Source organism: Ylistrum balloti, unplaced genomic scaffold, assembly GCF_031769215.1.
Source record: "Ylistrum balloti isolate Yb309-2 unplaced genomic scaffold, AGI_CSIRO_Ybal_v1 Utg370124, whole genome shotgun sequence".
NCBI lineage: Eukaryota > Metazoa > Mollusca > Bivalvia > Pectinida > Pectinidae > Ylistrum > Ylistrum balloti.
In genome coordinates this window covers 845,451-869,194 of record NW_026782139.1, presented here as the reverse complement: position 1 = coordinate 869,194, position 23,744 = coordinate 845,451, and the positions used below count along the sequence as shown (strand labels likewise).

General features: G+C 37.0%; 1 protein-coding gene across 1 annotated transcript; it reads right to left on the bottom strand.

Annotated features, from left to right (window-relative positions):
* Positions 1 to 6,738: 6,738 nt before the first annotated feature.
* LOC132550425 (uncharacterized) lies at positions 6,739 to 15,521 on the bottom strand. The gene is made up of 10 exons (XM_060214491.1): positions 15,460 to 15,521; positions 12,203 to 13,792; positions 11,629 to 11,795; positions 11,295 to 11,421; positions 10,534 to 10,697; positions 10,128 to 10,194; positions 9,678 to 9,818; positions 9,181 to 9,276; positions 8,803 to 8,829; positions 6,739 to 7,563 (listed from the first exon to the last, which is right to left on the bottom strand). Exons 2-10 carry the CDS (start codon positions 13,701 to 13,703, stop codon positions 7,367 to 7,369), a joined length of 2,487 nt encoding a protein of 828 aa, XP_060070474.1. The 5' UTR covers positions 13,704 to 13,792; positions 15,460 to 15,521; the 3' UTR covers positions 6,739 to 7,366.
* Positions 15,522 to 23,744: the final 8,223 nt, after the last annotated feature.

The window sequence follows — 23,744 nt, the reverse complement described above, 5'->3', positions numbered from 1 at the left end:
ACATGTGACTTCCGTTTCTAATGACGTCACTAAACCACAGAGACGCTTAAGATAGCTTACAGTGACACGTTCACATGTATTAGAGTAAAACTCACTTATGTTGAACACGCATGAGTCGAATGCCTCGGATGAGTCGAATATTTTACTTGGTCCCATCGACTTCGACTTATCCGAGGTTTACTGTACATAAAAACAGCCTTTGAACGGAAATGAAATTCTGATGATAACATGAAAATCAAATTAAAATAATGATGGATATATGTATTGATGTTCGAACCTCGTCGAAAGCGTTCGATTCAATTTTTTTTTTAATTTTTTGACTGTTTATTCTGAAATGAACCATGTTTCTTGGCAAACTCCTGTCTTACAACACAAACTATTTAAATGATGTTGATTTTTCATCGTTCAGTCTATAATTCGCTAGTTCATAAAAATCAGAGATGAGACATCAAAATTGATAACTAAATAACCACCGCTTTTCCAATTTAGAGCATTCCTCGCGAAAAAAATCAAGAAGGCGTGGCTTATCATTCCTGATCGATTTTCATTCACTGGATAGAGAGCAACAAAACATTGGCATCCGAGGATGAATTGATGGATAAATTCATCAAATCTGGGAGGATGTTTCATGACAATGAGTATTCAGAAAAAATACACAAATTTGCCAAATATTATATACTCAAAAAACATAGTGAATGGTTTTAATCACAAATTTTCATTTTTCTGTGGGAGCGTCACATGTTACAACACCGTAATTATCCGGATGTGAGGTCAAGCGGGACAACCGTTCAAGCTATACAGTTCGACAAACTGGCCGCTCCGAAATACATAACGGTCCGGAAACTATGTCCACACGATAGTTTCTTCTATATTTCAACAATGCCTATGTACTTACAGCTGGTAAATGCGTCTTCTGCTGATCGAGTCAAATACAGGTTTCAACTGATTTGTTTACGTGTGTTATTCGATAATCTATTTAGTAAAGAATTAATCATATCATAAATTGATGTCAGTCAATTATTATATACAAGTAAAAAATACAGATTTTAATTATAAGGAATAAAAAAAACGTAATACACTTTACAGATCGTTACAAATAAAAGATGATAATTTCTTAAGGCATAGATTAAGAAGAATAATTATTTAAATAGTGTTGAACAGGTAATCTCATTGTACCACAAGGATCCATCTTCGAGGTTACAAGATAATCATAGTTTATTAGATCTGTCCAGGAAGTTATCTTAAATACATTGCATGTCAATTTTCAATTTATTATATGTCAGATATTAAATGTTTTATGAAGTCGCCACGGTTGATGTAAAAAGCAGTGATGCGTATTATGCTAACAAATGATTATTTTTGTTATGTGTGTATTCTCTGTACACAATCCGGTGTATGTTACTGTGTGTATACCTTGTACTCATTCTGTACACAATCCGTGTTACTGTGTGTATGTCTGTGTATATACACAATCCGTGTATGTTACTGTGTGTACTGTACACAATCCGTGTATGTTACTGTGTGTATAAGTCAGTCTGTACTCTTTGTATGTTACTGTGTGTATATATCACACAATCCGTGTATGTTACTGTGTATCAGTCTGTACACAATCCGTGTATGTTACTGTGTGTATCAGTCTGTACACAATCCGTGTATGTTACTGTGTGTATAAGTCTGTACACAATCCGTATATGTTACTGTGTGTATAATTCTGTACACAATCCGTGTATGTTACTGTGTGTATCAGTCTGTACACAATCCGTGTATGTTACTGTGTGTATAAGTCTGTACACAATCCGTGTATGTTACTGTGTGTATAAGTCTGTACACAATCCGTGTATGTTACTGTGTGTATAAGTCTGTACACAATCCGTGTATGTTACTGTGTGTATAAGTCTGTACACAATCCGTGTATGTTACTGTGTGTATAAGTCTGTACACAATCCGTGTATGTTACTGTGTGTATAAGTGTGTATAAGTCTGTACACAATCCGTGTATGTTACTGTGTGTATAAGTCTGTACACAATCCGTGTATGTTACTGTGTGTATAAGTCTGTACACAATCCGTGTATGTTACTGTGTATAATACTGTACACAATCCGTGTATGTTACTGTGTGTATAAGTCTGTACACAATCCGTGTATGTTACTGTGTGTATAAGTCTGTACACAATCCGTGTATGTTACTGTGTGTATAAGTCTGTACACAATCCGTGTATGTTACTGTGTGAGTAGTCTGTACACAATCCGTATATGTTACTGTGTATAAGTCTGTACACAATCCGTGTATGTTACTGTGTGAGTAGTCTGTACACAATCCGTGTATGTTACTGTGTGTATAAGTCTGTACACAATCCGTGTATGTTACTCTGTGTATCAGTCTGTACACAATCCGTGTATGTTACTGTGTGTATAAGTCTGTACACAATCCGTGTATGTTACTGTGTGAGTAGTCTGTACACAATCCGTGTATGTTACTGTGTGTATAAGTCTGTACACAATCCGTGTATGTTACTGTGTGTATAAGTCTGTACACAATCCGTGTATGTTACTGTGTGTATAAGTCTGTACACAATCCGTGTATGTTACTGTGTGTATAAGTCTGTACACAATCCGTGTATGTTACTGTGTGTATAAGTCTGTACACAATCCGTGTATGTTACTGTGTGTATAAGTCTGTACACAATCCGTGTATGTTACTCTGTGTGTATAAGTCTGTACACAATCCGTGTATGTTACTGTGTGTATAATTCTGTACACAATCCGTGTATGTTACTGTGTGTATAAGTCTGTACACAATCCGTGTATGTTACTGTGTGTATAAGTCTGTACACAATCCGTGTATGTTACTGTGTGTATAAGTCTGTACACAATCCGTGTATGTTACTGTGTGTATAAGTCTGTACACAATCCGTGTATGTTACTGTGTGTATAAGTCTGTACACAATCCGTGTATGTTACTGTGTGTATAAGTCTGTACACAATCCGTGTATGTTACTGTGTGTATAAGTCTGTACACAATCCGTGTATGTTACTGTGTATAAGACTGTACACAATCCGTGTATGTTACTGTGTGTATCAGTCTGTACACAATCCGTGTATGTTACTGTGTGTATCAGTCTGTACACAATCCGTGTATGTTACTGTGTGTATTAGTCTGTACACAATCCGTGTATGTTACTGTGTGTATAAGTCTGTACACAATCCGTGTATGTTACTGTGTGTATAAGTCTGTACACAATCCGTGTATGTTACTGTGTGTATAAGTCTGTACACAATCCGTGTATGTTACTGTGTGTATAAGTCTGTACACAATCCGTGTATGTTACTGTGTGTATAAGTCTGTACACAATCCGTGTATGTTACTGTGTGTATAAGTCTGTACACAATCCGTGTATGTTACTGTGTGTATAAGTCTGTACACAATCCGTGTATGTTACTGTGTGTATAAGTCTGTACACAATCCGTGTATGTTACTGTGTGTATAAGTCTGTACACAATCCGTGTATGTTACTGTGTGTATAAGTCTGTACACAATCCGTGTATGTTACTGTGTGTATAATTCTGTACACAATCCGTGTATGTTACTGTGTGTATAAGTCTGTACACAATCCGTGTATGTTACTGTGTGTATAAGTCTGTACACAATCCGTGTATGTTACTGTGTGTATCAGTCTGTACACAATCCGTGTATGTTACTGTGTGTATAAGTCTGTACACAATCCGTGTATGTTACTGTGTGTATAAGTCTGTACACAATCCGTGTATGTTACTGTGTGTATAAGTCTGTACACAATCCGTGTATGTTACTGTGTGTATAAGTCTGTACACAATCCGTGTATGTTACTGTGTGTATAAGTCTGTACACAATCCGTGTATGTTACTGTGTGTATAAGTCTGTACACAATCCGTGTATGTTACTGTGTGTATAAGTCTGTACACAATCCGTGTATGTTACTGTGTGTATAACACAATCCGTGTATGTTACTGTGTGTACACAATCCGTGTATGTTACTGTGTGTATAAGTAATGTTACTGTGTGTGTATAAGTCTGTACACAATCCGTGTATGTTACTGTGTGTATAAGTCTGTACACAATCCGTGTATGTTACTGTGTGTATATGTTAGTGTGTATGTACAAGTCTGTACACAATCCGTGTATGTTACTGTGTGTATAAGTCTGTACACAATCCGTGTATGTTACTGTGTGTATAAGTCTGTACACAATCCGTGTATGTTACTGTGTGTATAAGTCTGTACACAATCCGTGTATGTTACTGTGTGAGTAGTCTGTACACAATCCGTGTATGTTACTGTGTGTATAAGTCTGTACACAATCCGTGTATGTTACTGTGTGTATAAGTTTGTACACAATTCGTGTATGTTACTCTGTGTGTATAAGACTGTACACAATCCGTGTATGTTACTCTGTGTATCAGTCTGTACACAATCCGTGTATGTTACTGTGTATAAGACTGTACACAATCCGTGTATGTTACTGTGTGTATAAGTCTGTACACAATCCGTGTATGTTACTGTGTGTATAAGTCTGTACACAATCCGTGTATGTTACTGTGTGTATAAGTCTGTACACAATCCGTGTATGTTACTGTGTGTATAAGTCTGTACACAATCCGTGTATGTTACTCTGTGTATAAGTCTGTACACAATCCGTGTATGTTACTGTGTGTATCAGTCTGTACACAATCCGTGTATGTTACTGTGTGTATAAGTCTGTACACAATCCGTGTATGTTACTGTGTGTATAAGTCTGTACACAATCCGTGTATGTTACTGTGTGTAAGTCTGTATGTTACTGTGTGTATACAACACAATCCGTGTATGTTACTGTGTGTATAAGTCTGTACACAATCCGTGTATGTTACTGTGTGTATCAGTCTGTACACAATCCGTGTATGTTACTGTGTGTATAAGTCTGTACACAATCCGTGTATGTTACTGTGTGTATAAGTCTGTACACAATCCGTGTATGTTACTGTGTGTATAATTCTGTACACAATCCGTGTATGTTACAACACAATCCGTGTATGTTACTGTGTGTATAAGTCTGTACACAATCCGTGTATGTTACTGTGTGTATAAGTCTGTACACAATCCGTGTATGTTACTGTGTGTATAAGTCTGTACACAATCCGTGTATGTTACTGTGTGTATCAGTCTGTACACAATCCGTGTATGTTACTGTGTGAGTAGTCTGTACACAATCCGTGTATGTTACTGTGTGTATAGTCTGTACACAATCCGTGTATGTTACTGTGTGTATACAACAATCCGTGTATGTTACTGTGTGTATACACAATCCGTGTATGTTACTGTGTGTACACAATCCGTGTATGTTACTGTGTGTATTAGTCTGTACACAATCCGTGTATGTTACTGTGTGTATAAGTCTGTACACAATCCGTGTATGTTACTGTGTGTATAATGTCATAATAAGCACTGAACACAATCCGTGTGTGTTTTACAATCAAATGTGTGTAGCTGTATGTGTATGTTACTGTGTGTATAAGTTATATACAATCCGTGTATGTTACTGTGTGTATAATTAAACACTTTAAGATAGTTCTAAGAATAACACTGTTGGATATATTCACAGTTTTATCAATCCATATGCAATTGATATGTGGCTCTGTCTCCATAATTGATGAAGTTGATCTCGTCGTTCTGTAGGAGAGTCTTCAATTGGATCAAGCGGTCATCCAGGTTCCGATCGTCTCTTTGGCACAGGTAAACCTCCAGCTGCACGTTGAATCCGGTTGATGTCATTGGCAGCTTGGATGTCTTTCAGTACACGGATGAACAGATAGATGTTTGGGTGCGCATGTGGAATCCTCTTCTTGAGTTTGCTGTGCCATCCTTCAAGATTGTTGGGTATTCATCTCAAACTCAGTTTGGTGTTAACTGTTCACATTCAAATCTATCATAGTTGTTCTCTTAATTACTCATTTAAAAACCTTAATTGTCTTAATTGGTTTTTATGAGATCCATGATATGTATTTTCTTAATTAATCATTAAAATAGATTAATTATGAGTTTGAGTTCAGTATAAGTTTCTATAAAATACCACATACTAATTTACCTGTATGAATTTTAGGACAACTTCCCTTACCTGTTAAAACAACACTGCAGTACCTTACTGTTACAACAACACACGGGATTTCGGGACAAACAGGATTTATAATTTTTCAGTTTTGGGACAAACAGGATTAAACCGGCCTGACCAGTGATTAAAGTTTACCTGGTGGGCAGTGAACCGCGAACATGTGTGTCGTTCACGACCATTGTTTTCGTCACGGGTTACCGACCCTGTCACCAGGTGGCGTTAAACGAAGTAAACATCATTATCGGATTAACTTGGCCTACCCGTCCGAAACCGCGTGCTAGACACGTTTTAATAGCGATCTGTTGTTTGTTAATTATATATTGATAGATCGGTAGGTATATAAACACCTTAGAAGCCCTGCATACCCAAAAGTGAATTATGTAGTCGTTTCGGCCGATATTCCTTGGCTTGCACGCGCACACGTTGTCGAGGGAGGGTTTTTAACTGTTTTTGTAGCAATGTTACACTCTCGATATCGTTTGAACAATAAAAAAACGTGTATGTGTTCCAATTTTTTTACGACACATTTTCTCTGTCACAAAACTCCGATGAACTTTATCAAGCAATGACGAAACCACGGAAACGAAACGTGCTATCGCGATCGGTAAAAAGGACGTATGAAAGAGGAGGCTGTCCAGATCCGTAGCTCTTCGCAATATTGTGCTCCGGACTTTTTTTTAAGTAAAAAGAAAAATGTGTTGTACTGAGTGATACACTGATAAAGATAATGTGTTTGCGAATTTAAGTGAAAAATGAAGCGTTGAAAGACTTTATAGTGACTTCATTAAAGTTGTTACAAATACTGAGTAAATGTGTTCGTAAATTTATGTGAAATAGTTGCAAAATTAACGTTAAATTCCAATTGAACTTAAAATGGATTGTTTGTTTCCTTTTATTCAATGTTTACAATAGTAAATATACATGTATATTATGATATAAATTAAGGAATATATACATAATTATTCTTCTGTCAATTCAGCAATTTTGTCTTTTTTTTTTTTTTTTACGAAGGGCAAGGTCACTGTTGACCAGGTAAGTTGGATGTTTTTTGTCTCTGCAGTAATTTGTGAGTTTTCTCCATATCTAATGGAGTGTGTGCACTAAAAATTGGTCTGCACATCAGTTATATGCCAGAGTATGTAGCTGTGTTACTTCAGATGTGGAACTTTTCCGCAAAAGCATAAAAATCTACAATAGAATAAGGGTTTACGCAAACTGCAACGAAAGCAGGTCTGACAGTTTTCAGCTCAGGTAAACCTTATCCTTGCGCTGTATTTGTTTACCACATCTCACACAACGCGTACATTCCTCAGCGCACACCTCACATAAAAGTAAGTGCCCACATGGTTGGAACAGGGTTCGTCTGCTCCTAGTCTTGCAGTCGATGCACTGTTGTTCCATTTTCAGCTTTTCGTTGACTTTAAGCAATGCTGGAGCATCTACAGTTAAGATAATATTTTCATCATAGTATAACAAACCTTAATGATTGGTGAGTCGATAATTCTTATTGTGATATATGAACAAAAACAGCATACAGTCTTCTCCTCCCTCTAGTAATCTCCAACGAAAATATTATTTATCATTGGAATATTTCTAGATCAGAATAGTTCTAAATGGTGAAGATATTGTTCTTTTCGTTTGAGCCTGAATAATTTATTTATTTGAAATGAGTTAAGGATGTGCTCCTCTGAGTAATAAGAAAATTCAAGTATCAAACTTTGTTTCTGGTGATGCATTTTTGAAAGGTTATATTTTAGGAAGTAGATTGAAAGAAAAAAAAATAGCATGTTGCTGCACTTCTTTTCCAGTACAGGCGTCAGAATATGTTTAACAGGAAATCATTCATTTTCACATATTGGTCTTATTTTTGTACCGAATAACAGGCATTCCTTGTTATTTTCACGGCAACTTTTTAAACATATATATTTCTTTCATTACAAGACCAAGGTATGATATTTGAATATTGAGAGAAAATAATGTGAAAAAGTTTTCATTTGCTTTAACGAGCTTTAAATTCAGTGCAAAAATGATCCAAAATGACATAAATCCTTTATTCCACTTAAATATACTTTAAATACTGTATATTTTGATAAAAAAAAATTTCGATGACACCTTTCATGATTAAAACGAGGGGGTCACTGTGCTCCATGTGTTTTTCACCAAAAAAGACAGTTTTTCAAGATGAAGACACAAGCTAGAATTTTTCAGGTCCTAAAATCCTGATATGTGATCCATCAAGTCGATATTCAAGCATTTAAAATCTGTGATTTGTGGTGATGATTCATGCAAAATTAAGTTGACATCTATCCGGAGTTCTACTCAAGTGAAGAATCATAGCAACCAGAATCACGCCGTCAAAAACAGTAGTGAACAAGAGAAATTTCTTCATAACGTCATAAAAATGGTCCTTTTTAGGTTACAATTACAACTCTAAATATAGCGGATAAGACAATCAAAGTCCAAGATATTTTGTTTGAATTAATTTCATATTTAATTATGCCTTACTTCCGTTCAAAACATGCGAGGAGTACACTCTTTAAGTGTTAACCAGTGAAACTGATTGAAACGTTATATATATATATATGCTGGTGTAGGTATATGTCACCACCCTGCTAATACTTTAAACCAGCATCATGGTGTTGTCTAATTTCAGAACATGTTAGCTCTCAGCTACTTACCATAACGAAATTCATCGTCAACGACATCTGAAATACAAAATGCATTTTGTTTACAAACAACGTGCTATTAATGTACGCCTTGCTCTGATACTGAGTATTGTTTGTAACTGTTGGTAGTATAAGGAAGGTTAGTATTCTGTATAACCTTTTATGATGAGAGCAAAGATCGGTCAAACGTTAGGATAATATGGAACCGATACAAGATCAGTGCCGTATTGAATTTATTCAAATTTCACATCGTTACAGCGCAAGAATAGGACAGTCCTTGTACCAAAATTTGTCTCTAAGTTTTTTTTTTTTTTTTTTTGCATTTCGGATGGTAATAATGTTTTGTTCCTGTTTGTAACTTTGTAGCAATAATTATCTTGATATATTGACCTGTTTCATCTGTGTCAACACTTGCTGATAATCCGCTTTCATCCTCTTTCTCCAGTATGACAGTCATCAAATCAGTTGCTTCAAAGTTCATTTCACCTTGAAAATCGTACAAAAGACAAGTGAATAACATCTTTAGAGCTTGATACAGTAGAAACTAGTAATTTAGCAAATTAACCATGCTGCTGTATCGGCCCACTAATACTCATCATGAATACCTAGGGTATACTTGTTATACCTAGAAGGCAACCGAGAAAAAAAACAAAACGAAATAATTCTTCAAAATCTAGGTGGGGAGGGAAGGTGCATATGCCCCATCAATTGATTTTCTGATTTCATGTATCTGATCGTTTGCATTTAAAAGTGACATGCAAGTTACGGAGTGTCTACCAGTAATGTCTACAACCTCCAAAAACTGTATTGTTGTTTTGGAGACTCTTTAGAATATCACCGAGCATCACTAATAAAAATAAAGCTTTGCTATGGGTGATTGTAAATACCAGTTTTTGATATGAATTCGTTGATACATTTGCTGACCACTGCTGTGGTGTAACCCATGGCGAGGATCGCCTGAGCGGCTGCGGTTTGCATTGGGTTTCTCTCTCCCATCGCACGGTATCTCTCCTCGTTACTAAAAGGTGCTGAAGATATAAAATGTTGAAATGAAAGTGACGTAAACAGTTCTTTTGCAAGTACCTATGCGCATGAACGTTTGTTAACTAATGTACAACGAATCAACAATATTGCCGTGAAGACTACTTTGGGTTAAGCGATCTTAATAGGGGGCAGTTTGAATAGCGAGTATAACTATGAATTCACTCATAGTCATTTTTGTCCATATTCTCATTCAATGGAGTTATTTTATTTTGTTTGTTCATTAGATTTTAAACTTTCAAAACTACAAAACAGATTTATTTAATTTTTGAAGTATTACTTCTATAAATGCCTACCCATAAACCTGTTCAAAGCTTCATTCTGTATCGGTGCGTTATCTGGTAACGGATCTTCACGAATTTCCTGCATTCAAATTAGTAGAAATATATACAAAATTAGCGAAGGATATGTTTAGTGTAAATATACATCTATATCTACCATGGCAACTACATATGTAAAATAAATTAAGGTAAAAAGATTATTAGTATATATATATATATATATATATCTTACATTCTATTATTATTTGTTTATTAATATTCAGCTATCTATTAATGTAAAAAAAAAAGTATATTTCGTATCAGGAACTGATTTTGTAGGATTTACATTGCAATAGTTTCTAAAACCTTGTTATAATGTCATATATAAATATCTTTATCACATGTAGAAGGAAAAAGGCCTTGTGATACATTTCTTACTTACGTTTCTACTAGCGACACACTGCTGGATGAACGCCAAGCCTTTGATCTTCAGGACAAATTTGCAATGAGGAAACCACTTCGCGTGTTCTACCCAGGGAATATCTCCAGGCTCCCATTCCCGGAGACCACCATCACAATAATGACAGCGAACTGTATCAGTCACACCTTGGAAGAGAGAACTAAATTCTAATTATCTAACATAGTAAGTATTATGTTATGTTAGTTTTCTTTCATTAAAATTAATTGCAATGCCTAAATATTTTTGTAAACGACTAAACCAAATCAAGATTACACAAATTCCATCCGTGAAGTGAAACATAGGTGAACGTTAATACCGCTATTGCAAAAGAAAGCACATCAATAGTCTACATATCTCATTTTCGTATTTATTTTAAATATCAAATTTAGCGGGCTTCCCCACTTCCGACACATTAGGAGGGTTAAGTCAAAACGTTGCTGTAGGAACGACAACTACAATATAACACATGTGGGGGTCTTCCTTCGAACTTAATATGAAACGAAACTTTATACAAAGGTATATTTATGTCATTTATATATATAAAAAATTCGAGTACAACGTCGGTAGAAAATTCAAATCTGAGACCTTCGGATCAACAGCATTACTGTATATGATGCATTGTGTTTATTTACTGATATGCGGACATTGTAACATTTCAATGGACAGCCAAAATGTTCTTCCATCGTCATCTGTGTTACAAGCTACTTAATGCTGGATAATATTTTCATTATAACAATCCTCACCAGTAAAGAAAAACCCTGCAATGGCTAACTGACGTGGTGTCTGTACCACGAAATCACTGGGCCAGTTGTTGTAGGTTTCAAATCTTTCGTTCACATCTGAGAGTTCTGGACGTTTTGGAGAATACACCTGAAATTGACAGATAAACAACTGAAACTTACGACACTTTTCCCAATGGACCAACACACCACCCACAAAGAACTAAGAAAATTGATAACAGCTGCCTGATAATTTTAAGTTGAAAATAGCATGCCAATATTAACCATCATATTATCTATGCGTCTCTATCAAAACAACAAAATCTTTTAAAAAGAAATTTTCTACTAACAAAATTACCTTGGACCATTCTCTCTGTTCTTGGTCGACATAGGCTTGACCTTTGACCCGCAACAGAAAGTGACATTCGTGGCTATGTCGCGCATGTTCCTGCCAAGGATCGTCATCTCTGTTCCACTCAGCAAGCCCAATGTCACAATAAAAACATCTGACGATATCCTGGTCCCCTGTTTTTAAACAATACTTACATATTTTTACCTTGAGATAACATCTCGGTGTGAAATAGTGTATATCATATTTTAAATCACAAGTATAATAAAGCTTTGCGTAAAATACATCTTTCAGTTAAATTCAAAATTATCACTTGTTCTTAAATGTCATTTATGCGCGGAAAATGTCCGAAAATCATGATTGAGTATAGACCGTATACCAATAAATGATCTACGTTTTTTCCTAATGCTTTTAACATTACATATCCTTACAAAAGTACAAGAAAACATGTCCGTATTCAATCAAGTTATACAAAATTCCAAACAGACGATACAAAGGTGATGAATATCAAAATACTCCATTTACTACAATAGGCACATTAAGTAAGGCGAATATTAGGACATTCATTTAAACACAAGCATACCAGTATAGAAAAGACCGGCCTCGATCAGGCTATCAATATCATGTCGACCATTCCAGGAGTTAAATGTTTCTCTTCTGGTAGCTTCATGTTCATACAAAGGATTTCGTGGAGGTGGGGTTGACGAGTCTTGTGTCAATGAACTTGTTGTTGCTGCCGTCGCTCCTTCAATTCCATTATATTCCTGTGTGTACCCGGCGCTCTCCTGCCGACGGGAAATATAACAGTAGTCATTTGTGGTGTGTGAAACGTGATGGTCACAGATAGCCAAAAGTCCACTTCCTGAATCTGTCTCTACGTCCGATTTATTCCCTCTTTCTTCAGATGGCTGAGATATTTGTGAATGCTCAGGCTGAGTAACACTAAGACGGGATTGTAGCTTTTCCTCATGTTGACTCCTGGATGCATGTTTTCGTTCCGATTCCGGCTGCTTTCGACGTGTATCTTCTATTGTCCCAACGCAACCTTTCTCTTCATATTGCTGACTAAGCGGATTGAGGGGTTCATTTTCATCAATATTAACTCCACTAAAGTTTGGCCCACTCATCGTAAACGGCTCGAATCTTTGTGTTGGACCATTTTTGAATGTCCGTTGCCTAATGTGTTCGGATTGCAAGAATTGGCAATGTTTTGATCTTTCCCTATGTATTTCAAGAGGATGACGGCCGTTAAGAGCAGAGACATTCAGAGACAGACCACATGAAAAGCATTCAACTGTTTGCAAAGTTGGATCTTTACAGTAAAATCCAGCCTCAACGAAGTTTTGTACGTGATTTGCGCCTGAAATATCCCAATAAATAAAAGAACTCAAACGCTGTTGTTCCAACTTCATCGCGTCATTTTTATTGACGTACACCTCTTCATATCTGTCCATTTCAAGTGGTGTGCGCCCAGATATTTTTCTCACTTCGTCTTCAAGAAAGTCATTCTTAAAATGCGAAGATGAACGCTTAAGATACGATCTCATGCAGTCAGATAAACTTTCTAACTGCCTTGACGTAAATGGCATTGTTGGCTTCATCAACACGTAAACCTCTTTTGATCGTCTTCCTCTTCCACGAAATATAATAGCGCTTTTATCCATAATCATTGTTAGGTCTTCAAACGGGTTTCCGAAACGTAATTCAAAATGTAACGTTTTAGACTTTAAGTCAGCTACTGCTCCTGTATCGTTGATACTTGTGTTATGACTGTGGTTCGATCCATGGTCACCATTATAATTACGATTCATTTGTGCTTGTTGGCCTAGTCTGGCCATGGTATTTTTCAACTCATAAGAAAAAATGAAGGCCAACATAAGGTTTTTCATTGGGTTTGAAAGAGTAAATATTGGAGCGCGCTCTCTGTCTATTGTATGTAGGGACACAACCTCTGCATGTTTCTCAACTTTCGATAAGGTGAAAGGACTGTCAGATTCATAAAAAGATACAGAAAAATCGATTTGCGATTCATGCTCGGAAATATTATAGTTTGAAGAAAGCTTTTCTTTATCCGGTATCTTCATTTTGAGCTTCGTTTCAATATTTCATCGGTACGCCAATCCTTGTGTCTTCATGCATCTTTTTCCTTTCCAATTCAAGTGCTAGGAAAGATCTAAGAAATGTCGGTAAAATATATAATTCATGATTTTGAAATTCAATATTCCAAACATAGGTATAATGACATCTTTGTTTAAATAAGTACCCAGTAAACACAAACGTTTATATAACATAGATTGACTTAAATCAAATCAAATTACAAGAGAGGGAAAAGGTCTTCGTTGATGCTCTGTCCTGCACCTAAATAATTATGAAAATATTATACAATATTTCTTACAGACACGGGGTAGGGGAGACAACTCCAGTTAAATTTATGTTTTCCATTTATTCCTACAAAGAGACGTTCAGAGATTGCGATTTTTTGAAATATATATATATATTATATATATTATATGACGTCATAAGATATTTTAAAGAAAAGAAGATTTTGAAGTCTTAATCAAGGACAGAAACATTTCCACTATTGCGATAAGGAGAAAATTCCTATAAGGAGTGTAATTTTACTACAAACTTTCTGTTTAAACAATGGAATAACGTATAATACTGGGTTAAGGTCAACATGCCGCATGTAATTAGGAAACACTAAATTATGTTGTTTTATAATGTTCTTTTAATTTAAATATTTACTCTCCTTGACGATAACATGGTTATGTCTGCCACATAACAAGTTCTGTTTTTGCTATCGTTTTTAGCATTTTTTATACAGCTGTCTCAAAATATTTACGGCATAAATTTAGAAAGTTCCGGAATTATCTGACAGTGAATCACGTAGATTCGCGGTCAACGTAGAGTAGTTGTAACAGAAGTACCAGCCGCGTCTGTCGAAACACTCATAACAACAAGGCAAAACGAGTGAACTTTTGTTTGTCACTAAACCGTTCGAGATATCTCGCTTGCATTTGTCTTAATCGATGGAAAAGTTTTCTTTGATTTGGTATATGATACACTTTGTATTATGCCCTAAAACAGACAGACGATGCTGTTACGCAGGGCACTGGTCGCAGATGATTAAAGATTGATTTAGGGTGTTAATTCTTATCAACATTCTTAGTACAAGTGTGAACATGTCTATAAAGACAGGACCATTTAATGTTTCTTTTTTAACGATTTCCGCACAGTGAAATGTCAAACTGGCCACTTCATGATAACGATAATTCATCCGTTCAATTGATACTGAAGCCGTATACGTCAGCAGTCAAACGAAAGTGAAAAAAACAAAGTGTCAAAGCATAACCGATAAATACCAAGGAAGCAATATATGAGGAAGGTAAATCCAACTTATACGTGTTTATCGACAGCACAAAAGCGTAGAAATCAAGCAAATACGTATAAAATTTATAAGTCGTCCCTAAAATATCACAAATGTCATTACCAAATAATGGGATGGGCCCTGGTCAAACAGGTACAGTACTCGTGCCTAATAATTATGAAATGAACTCGAGGCTGGCAGTGTTATAAAACGATACATAAAGATTTATATGTTACTCGACAATTAACGCAATGTTTGATAGGTTCAATTACCTGTATACTAACTACATTTCAACTAGCCCTGTTTTATTTTCACTATATTATAATATGGTATTGGGGTGCGGAGGAAGGCCTACAGACAACACCACCATATCCTCACATCTCTCCTTCTGTTGTATATATTCTTTTGCTTACACAATGATCTCTTAGTGTTTACACATCATACTCGTCTATCCACTAACATATTATATTTACCTCAAATCTCCATGGTGTCAGTCGTTCAGGCCATGTCGACAAATTCCGCCTTTGTTAGTGGGATTTAGGTTTATTTTTAGTAACACGGGAATCCCCTCTACCGTATGAACAGTGTAACATGTCATGTGTAGGTGGATATATATATATAATTACGTGGTATTGTAACTCAGAGCCCAACTATTAATCTATATGATGAAATTTAACATCACCGTGAACTCGGCTTTACCCTTACTGTGTTAAAATGATCTCATTTTAATGGCCGTTAGTTAGTGTAATAGAGCATTTTCTACTTCTCTCGATCTTTTTACTGTCTACTTTTTATTGAAAATTGATTCTTTTTCTCTTTCCATTCTAATCTGTTTCTGTCCTTTCTTCTATCCTTGTTTCAATCGATACCCTGTATAGGCTCCGGTCAGTGAAATAAGAATATCAGTACATCTTAACAGACATAACTACGTCTCTGATCTTAACAATATACGTGTGACATATTTATATGCATATGTAGGTAGATCGACACTAAAACTGGTATTATTAGGCTTGAGTAAATTGCCGTTGTGAAATTACAATTAAAGTTATGAAAAGGAAGGTTTATCTATTTCATTTTCATATTATTAAATAAATCAACCCGTATAGTTAATGTTTAAAACATAAAGACTAACATATGCTCTTCCTTCATATATTTAAATTTCTACTGGTTTGCATGTATTTACCAAAATATTAACGATGTTTATTATTGCTAATATACATGTATGATTTGTTTTTAAATACAATTTATATAATAACAAGAACAAGTTTATAAGAAATTAAACTGTCCCTTACCTTTTCTTACGTTATGTCACAACATTTTCTGTGTCGTAAGAACTCTAAATAGGTTGATTGCATCACATTTGAAAAAAAGATTTTGAGTCATAGAAAAAGTACTGACGACAAACGTCTGGACGACGGACGGAGGGCCATTTGAATAACCCAGAGGGCGTTTTGAAAGAAGCACACAGTATATGAGTATATTTGATGACTTGTTGAATCGAATTTGATTAACTTACCAGTTTATTTGAAGCTGGTTGTTATTGGAAAAACATTGGAAGGTCGACATGTAAATGTAGCTGGTCACGGTCATTCTGTATTACATACTTCAACTACTTTCTACAAATTTACCTGGCGTTCATGCTCTCCATTTATTAACTTTGCAGTTTAATAATATAAGAATTCTACCAAAATATAAAATACTAAATGGAAATTCAGAAACAAAAGGCATATAGTAATCAATAGGAGATAGAAAACTTTTTTAAGCTCAATTCTTCGCTCCAAACTTATCAACCATTAAGTACGTACTTAATTGAGTAGTCCTCAAAATTGAAACGCATTCTTAAATATTTTAGATCGTCCCAACTACGAAAGTGTTTTCAGATCATTAGTGGTCCCTATGGGAGCTCTTTCGTTTAAAATTCGAAAAGGAAAACTCTTGGGGAATTTTAAAAACATAGTTTCGCGGTTATTTTCAAGTTTCATCAAAAGAATTGTCGTTCAGACATGACACAAAAGATTATTTCCTGTCATTGATCATATAGTTTTGTTTAATTACAATTACGGTAAAAATATAATATTCGATCCCGTAGATCTGTTTTTGAAAGCAATTAATTGCGGTTCAATCTTGGTATCTACTTCATAGTGTCATGAATTAAAAATGAAAATGAAATGAAACTAATAACATGTAAGGTTGAAACCCAGTAAAAACCATTCATAATTTTCCGTACAAGTCTTCTGAACGCTGACATCATAGTGTCCATTATATGTCATCTGCCCTTTTTCACTTAAGTTATGTGACAAATATATGGGACAACATTAACATCGGCATCGAACTCCACACCGTTCAACCTCGGAATGACATAATGTGGGACCCGTGTTAAATTACTTGACAGAGTGAAATAAGATTAGATTATGTAAGTAACAGCAGATGTCGGAGCGCTACTTGTGTGGAAACTGGTGCATATTATTATTTTATCATGGTTGTTGAAATTATCTCGAATAATCTTAAATTCAGAGGGAACGATTCATTCATTTAACACACGATACAGCCGCTTCTACAACCATCTAGGTTAAACGTTGTATGTTAGGCAATATAGACTTGGAACTCCTTTGTTTTAATTATACACACGCGTCTATGACAACGGTCGTAACAACACGTATATTCATTATTTTCACTTATAATCTTACGGGTCTTAAAAATAAGCTATCCTGAATAATATGGTATGAATTCAGTTTTCGTTAACCAATGGCAGTATAATTACTCCTGTGAACTTAACTGACTGGGTCAACAAAAACGGGTCTCTGGGGTCGAAGATGGGAATCAAATTGATCTTACGTTTAACAATAGACAATAAAAGACAAAAAAACGACTGGAAACGCATTCATTTTTTAGTTTTTGACCAATCTAAATCATCCTCTTTTCAAAAGCACATTCTCAGTAAGACCATATGATTTTACACTCTACCACATCATATTCTAAATCAAAATAAAACTTTCATTTTTCAAAAAAGGGCGAAAAGCTTTGGAAAAACATGGATGTAATGTAGAACGGTAATGGTGTTGGGTTGACAATATCTTATTCAACAGATCATTGGCATGGACACAAACTATGTCCCTCTCTTCGCTGACTTGCCTTTGTTGTCATGTGAAGTGAATTAAAGAGCTTAGCTTAGGTTATCTTTACAATACGCAAAGATAATGTTTCCCGTGGAAACAGCGCACACGTGACTTTTGGACGTGTTTAAGCTCTCAGGTGTATGGCTTGTTACGCCAGCATAGGAATTTGGACATTCGTACCCGACATTCTTGGAATCTCCATGCATACAATAAGGGATCGTTATTGCTACTTGTCAAGAAAAAGAATTAAGTAATGTCTTGCATATTTTTCCTTTGCAAAAGAGCAGCACGGGTCTAGAGTAGAGTAAGATCAACACTACATGGCATGTAGCACTAAATTAATACTTACATCAGCAGATAGACTAACATAATTGATCGAAATGGTTTTATCCTGTTAGCATTGTTCGATAGATTTAAACTTTCGTTTCCCTAGAGTGATTTTGGACGTGTTTTATACCCTGTATATGCTCCAGTGATGGCGATGCAGGCTGCCAAATATATAATTATGTCTACAAAAATTCGTCAGTTTCTTTTCCAATGATGCAGTCCGGAACGAAAATGACCCCTTGTGTGTAATTGGCAATTACCATTCGCAAAGACGTCATCCATGTACACAGCTTTGTAAAAACGCTACGACATTGAGAAGCATGCTGTAGATACCAGTTAGATATATACAGACGTATCTTTCTACAGAGAGCATGGATACTGTTTAAAAACGAGTCAGTATTCGTTGAAAAGAACAATCCACGATTGTCGGGGAGAATCCGCACGCATCATTAACGGATATTAGTGCTGGGTAAGATCCGATGATCAGTCAAAGCCATATTGTACGCCATCATTCGAATCCTCTTGTGATAGTATAACCACCGAAAGAAATGTTAATGTATCAGAAGGATGTGAGACTAGTGTTGACAAAATACATGCTTTTTAAAAATGTCTTCGATGTCTTTATATAATCAATCTCGTTCATTTTTTTCAGTTTTTTATGTCGACATAAAACAGGCACAGCAACTAATTATACTAAAGCCAAATAAAAATAGGATTTCCTATTTCGTTGAATATCCTGTGTATCGTGTTTTGTAGTCATTACAATGTGTTTCCACCAACGTCAGTCTGTGTATGATTTCATGAAAATCGATACTTCCCTGACCATACTTCCCTGACCACAATTTGATAATTACTAACATCCTTTTCATGAGATGAAGTTTAATCACGTTTCCAGTATATCATTTTATTCCCATGTTGAGGCTTCGTCGTTTGTACCCATTGTAACTATTGTGTTCCGGTGTAACACGTATTGATAAATATTCTAAAGATGTTTATTTACTATGAATGATACTATCAATTACAGTTACAATGTTTTACTCTGATTTGTTACTTATATATGTATATATTGATGATACCTTGCTGCAATGATGGCGACACGTTGTTTACTACGTCAGATGGCAGTATGCAGTAGCTGACATGTCGCTTCTCGTTTATTTACAATTTGGTATAACTTATTTTGTACAGACAGTCATTATGAAACTATGACGTTGTTGCAGTATAAACAGTAGAATACACTGTATATTATTCATAAAACTTAAATTTTCACTGTCCTCAATGCGTCGATATTTCCGACCAATATTGACTGTTATGGTAACAATTGGGCGAGGGGGATATTATTTTCCAGAATTTCATTCAAAAGTGAAAGGATAATAACACTGGTATGAAAAATACATTGCGCATTGCGGTGAACCTTATTTATGTGTAAATATTTGTTGCATTTCTTGCTCGGATTAGCAAACATCTACATGGTGGATGTCGTCGATGAAAAAGACACTTACCCTTCCGGAACATCTGGTCTTATTTTCCTTGTAACTTTACGCTCTTTCTTTCGTCCACATTTTGCTTTTGAATTAAAATTTTGTTGACATGTCGGTATTGCCTTTGTTGTTTTTTTTTTTTTTTGCATTAACTCTATGGCTGTATTTAGGCTTACTTTTAGGCGTACTTCTATCGTCAATAGAAACAATGAATGTTTAAATAGCACCATCTTCAGATTATCATATAATAATGTGGTCCAACGCCACTTAAAATACGTCGATTGTATGAAAATCGTCATACAATTGTCTAAAACGTATTAATAATGACAATAATTTTCCTTTTTTTAATTTTCGAGTCGTTGCCTACCACTGATCTTTTGTGAAAGCAATCTATACTTATTCCTATATGGGGGAGGGACACCTATATATGGGAGAGGGGCACCTTTGTATTTTGAAGGAGCACCTTTATATGGGGGAAGGACACCTTTCTTCGAAGAAGGGACACCATTTTACGGGAGAGGGGCACCCTTATACGGAGGACGGGCCCCTATATGGGAAAGGGGCAACTATATATGGTAGGGGGCACCTTTATACGGGGGACGGTCTCCCCTATTTGGTGGAGGGGCACCTATATATGGTAGAGGGCGCCTTTATACGGGGGACGGTCTCCCCTATTTGGGGAGGGGTACCTATATATGGGAGAGGGTCACCTTTATACGGAGGAGGGACACCTTTATATGGGGAGGAGCATCTTTATATTGGAGAGGGGCACTTTTATACGAGAGAGGGACACCCTTATATAGGGGAGAGCACCTATATATGGAGAAAAACACCTTTATATGGGGAGTAACACCTTAATACGGGGAGGGGAACCTTTACATGGGGAAGGGGCACCTTTATACGGAAGAGGGGCGCCATTATATGGGGAGGAGCACGTTTATACTTAGAGGGACACCTTTAGGTTGAGAGGAGCACCTTTATACGGGACGGGGCAACTTTATGCGGAGAGGAGCATCTTTATGTCGGGATGGGGCACCTTTATACGGAGGAGGGGCACCTTGATATTTGAGAGGGTCACCTTAATACGGAGGAGGGGCACCTTTATACGGGGAGGGGCACCTTTATACGGGAGAGAGGCACCTTTATACGGGGAGGGGCACCTTTATACGGAAGAGGGGCGCCATTATATGGGGAGGAGCACCTTTATACTGAGAGGGACACCTTTCTGTGAAGAGAAGCACCTTTATACTGCGAGGGACACCTTTATGTTGAGAGGAGCACCTTTATACGGGAGGGGCAACTTTATGCGGAGAGGAGCATCTTTATGTCGGGATGGGGCACCTTTATACGGAGGAGGGGCACCTTTATATAAGAATGAGCACCTTTATACGGAGGGGCACCTTTATATGGGGAGGAGGGGCACCTTGATATGAGAAGGAGCACCTTTATACGGAGGGGCACCTTTATACTAGGAGGGAAATGTTTATGTGAAGAGGAGCACCTTTATATGGGGAGGGGCACATTTATATGGGGACGAGGGGCACCTTTATATAGGGAAGGGGCACCATTATGTTGAGAGGAGCACCTTTATACGGGAAGGGGCACCTTTATACGGGGAGGGGCACATTTATACGGGGAGGAGCACTTTTATACGGGGAGGGGCACATTTATATGTGGAGGAGGGGCACCTTGATATGGGGAGGGGCATCTTTATACGGGGAGGGGCACCTTAATACGGAGGAGGGGCACCTTTATATGGGGAGGAGGGACATCTTGATATGGGGAGGGGCAACTTTATGTGGAGAGGAGCACCTTTATATGGGGAGGGGGCATCTTTATACGGGGAAGGGCACCAAATACGGAGTAGGGGCACCTTTATATGGGGAGGAGGGGCACCTTGATATGGGGAGGGGCAACTTTATGTGGAGAGGAGCACCTTTATATGGGGAGGAGGGGCACCTTTATACGGGGAGAAGCACTTTTACACGGGGAGGGGCACATTTATATGGGGAGGAGGGGCACCTTGATATGGGGAGGGGCAACTTTATGTGGAGAGGAGCACCTTTATTTGGGAAGGAGCATCTTTATACGGGGAGGGGCACCTTAATACGGAGGAGGGGCACCTTTATATGGGGAGGAGGGGCACCTTGATATGGGGAGGAGCACCTTTATACTGCGTGGGACACCTTTATATGGGGAGGAGCACCTTCATACGGAGGAGGGGCACCTTTATACTGGGAGGGACATTTTTATGTGGAGAGAAGCACTATTATACGGGGAGGGGCACATTTATATGGAGATGAGGGGCACCTTTATACGGGGAGGGGCACCTTTATATAGTGAAGGGGCACCATTATGTTGAGAGGAGCACCTTTATACGGGAAAGTGCACCTTTATACGAGGAGGGGCACATTTATACGGGGAGGGGCACATTTATATGGGGAGGAGGGGCACCTTGATATGGGAGGGGTACCTATATACGGGTAGGGGCACCTTTATACGGGGATGAACACCTTTATACGGGAGAGTGGCACCTTTATACTGGAGACGGGCACCTTTATACTGGGAGGGGCACCTTTATACGGGAGAGGACAACTTTTCACAGGAAGGAGCACCTTTATATCGGGGAGGGGCACCTTGATACGGAGGAGGGGCACCTTTATACGGAGGAGGAGCACCTGTATACGGGGATGAGCACCTTTATACGGGAAGGGGCACCTTTATACGGGAGAGGGGCACCTTTTTATCGGAGAGGGGCACCTTAATATCTGGAAGGGGCACATTTATACGGGGATGAGCACCTTTATATGAAGATGAGCACATTTATATGGGAATGAGCACTTTTATGCGATGAAGGGACACTACTATACGGGAGAGGGACTCCTTTATACGGAGAGGGGCACCTTTATAAGGGGAAGGGGCACATTATATCCATTATTAGGTGCTAAAACTGCATCTCATGTTTTTAAGGTTTTATAGCAGTTCTGACAATTGTCAGTTTTTGATATTCAACTTATACTTTTGTAAGGATTATATCTCATGTGTCAGATGAAAACGATATACCAAATGAATTATCATATGTAGAGAAAAATTTAAAGGTTAACTATTAAAATAGATAAACATGAGAAAAATCTTCAGAATGAAAACAATTTTATTCAAGATTAGATAATGAAAAACTAGTTAACAGTTAAATGCTAGCAACATTAATAAGATATCACAGGTATGTTTCATTGGTGTGAGCGGTACGAGGAAGGTAAAAAAAACGAATGACGAAAGCTTACATTGAAATTGCACAATATTTCTATTACTTTAGTTGGGTTGGTAACATTGGTGTTTACCCATTCTATTTTCATCAGTGTTCCACTGAAAATACCTCATAGAGTTTTTTTTATCGTTTTTTAATATTTTTAGAGCACCATGATAGTTCATACAGTTCGTTTAGAGAAACTGTACTTCTTGTTAAGTTTTAACAAGTCCTTCACGTCAACATGGCAGCCGAAACATAGTATCATATTTCATATTAATTATCATTATGACAGCACCGAATTATATTGTACCTAAATAACAAAGTGTACATGTCCAAACTATATTGTACCTGATCAGTTTGCGAACGTCATTTCGCAATCGTGTATGCACTAAAGATACGAAAATCATGATGTTAAAACAATCGTTTTCAAGGAATTAAATTTCTTGGAATTGGTTTAATTATCAAGTCATTCTTTGTTCCCCCAAATTATGTCCTGGGGATACGTCTGCAAGCAAACATATACATAGAAGAATCTAAGCCAACGGCACTTAAACAAATGTGTCAGTCAAGCTACCGTCGTTTCTTAAAGA

Bases quoted from the DNA above. Each gene is read 5' to 3' on its own strand.
- LOC132550425 (XM_060214491.1), bottom strand. From the start codon at position 13,703: ATGAAGATACCGGATAAAGAAAAGCTTTCTTCAAACTATAATATTTCC. The intron at 10,195-10,533 runs GTAAGTAAGAAA...ATTTGAATGCAG, and splicing joins AGTGTGTCGCTAGTAGAAAC to GAAATTCGTGAAGATCCGTT. The intron at 9,277-9,677 runs GTATTTACAATC...ACGATTTTCAAG, and splicing joins CGAATTCATATCAAAAACTG to GTGAAATGAACTTTGAAGCA.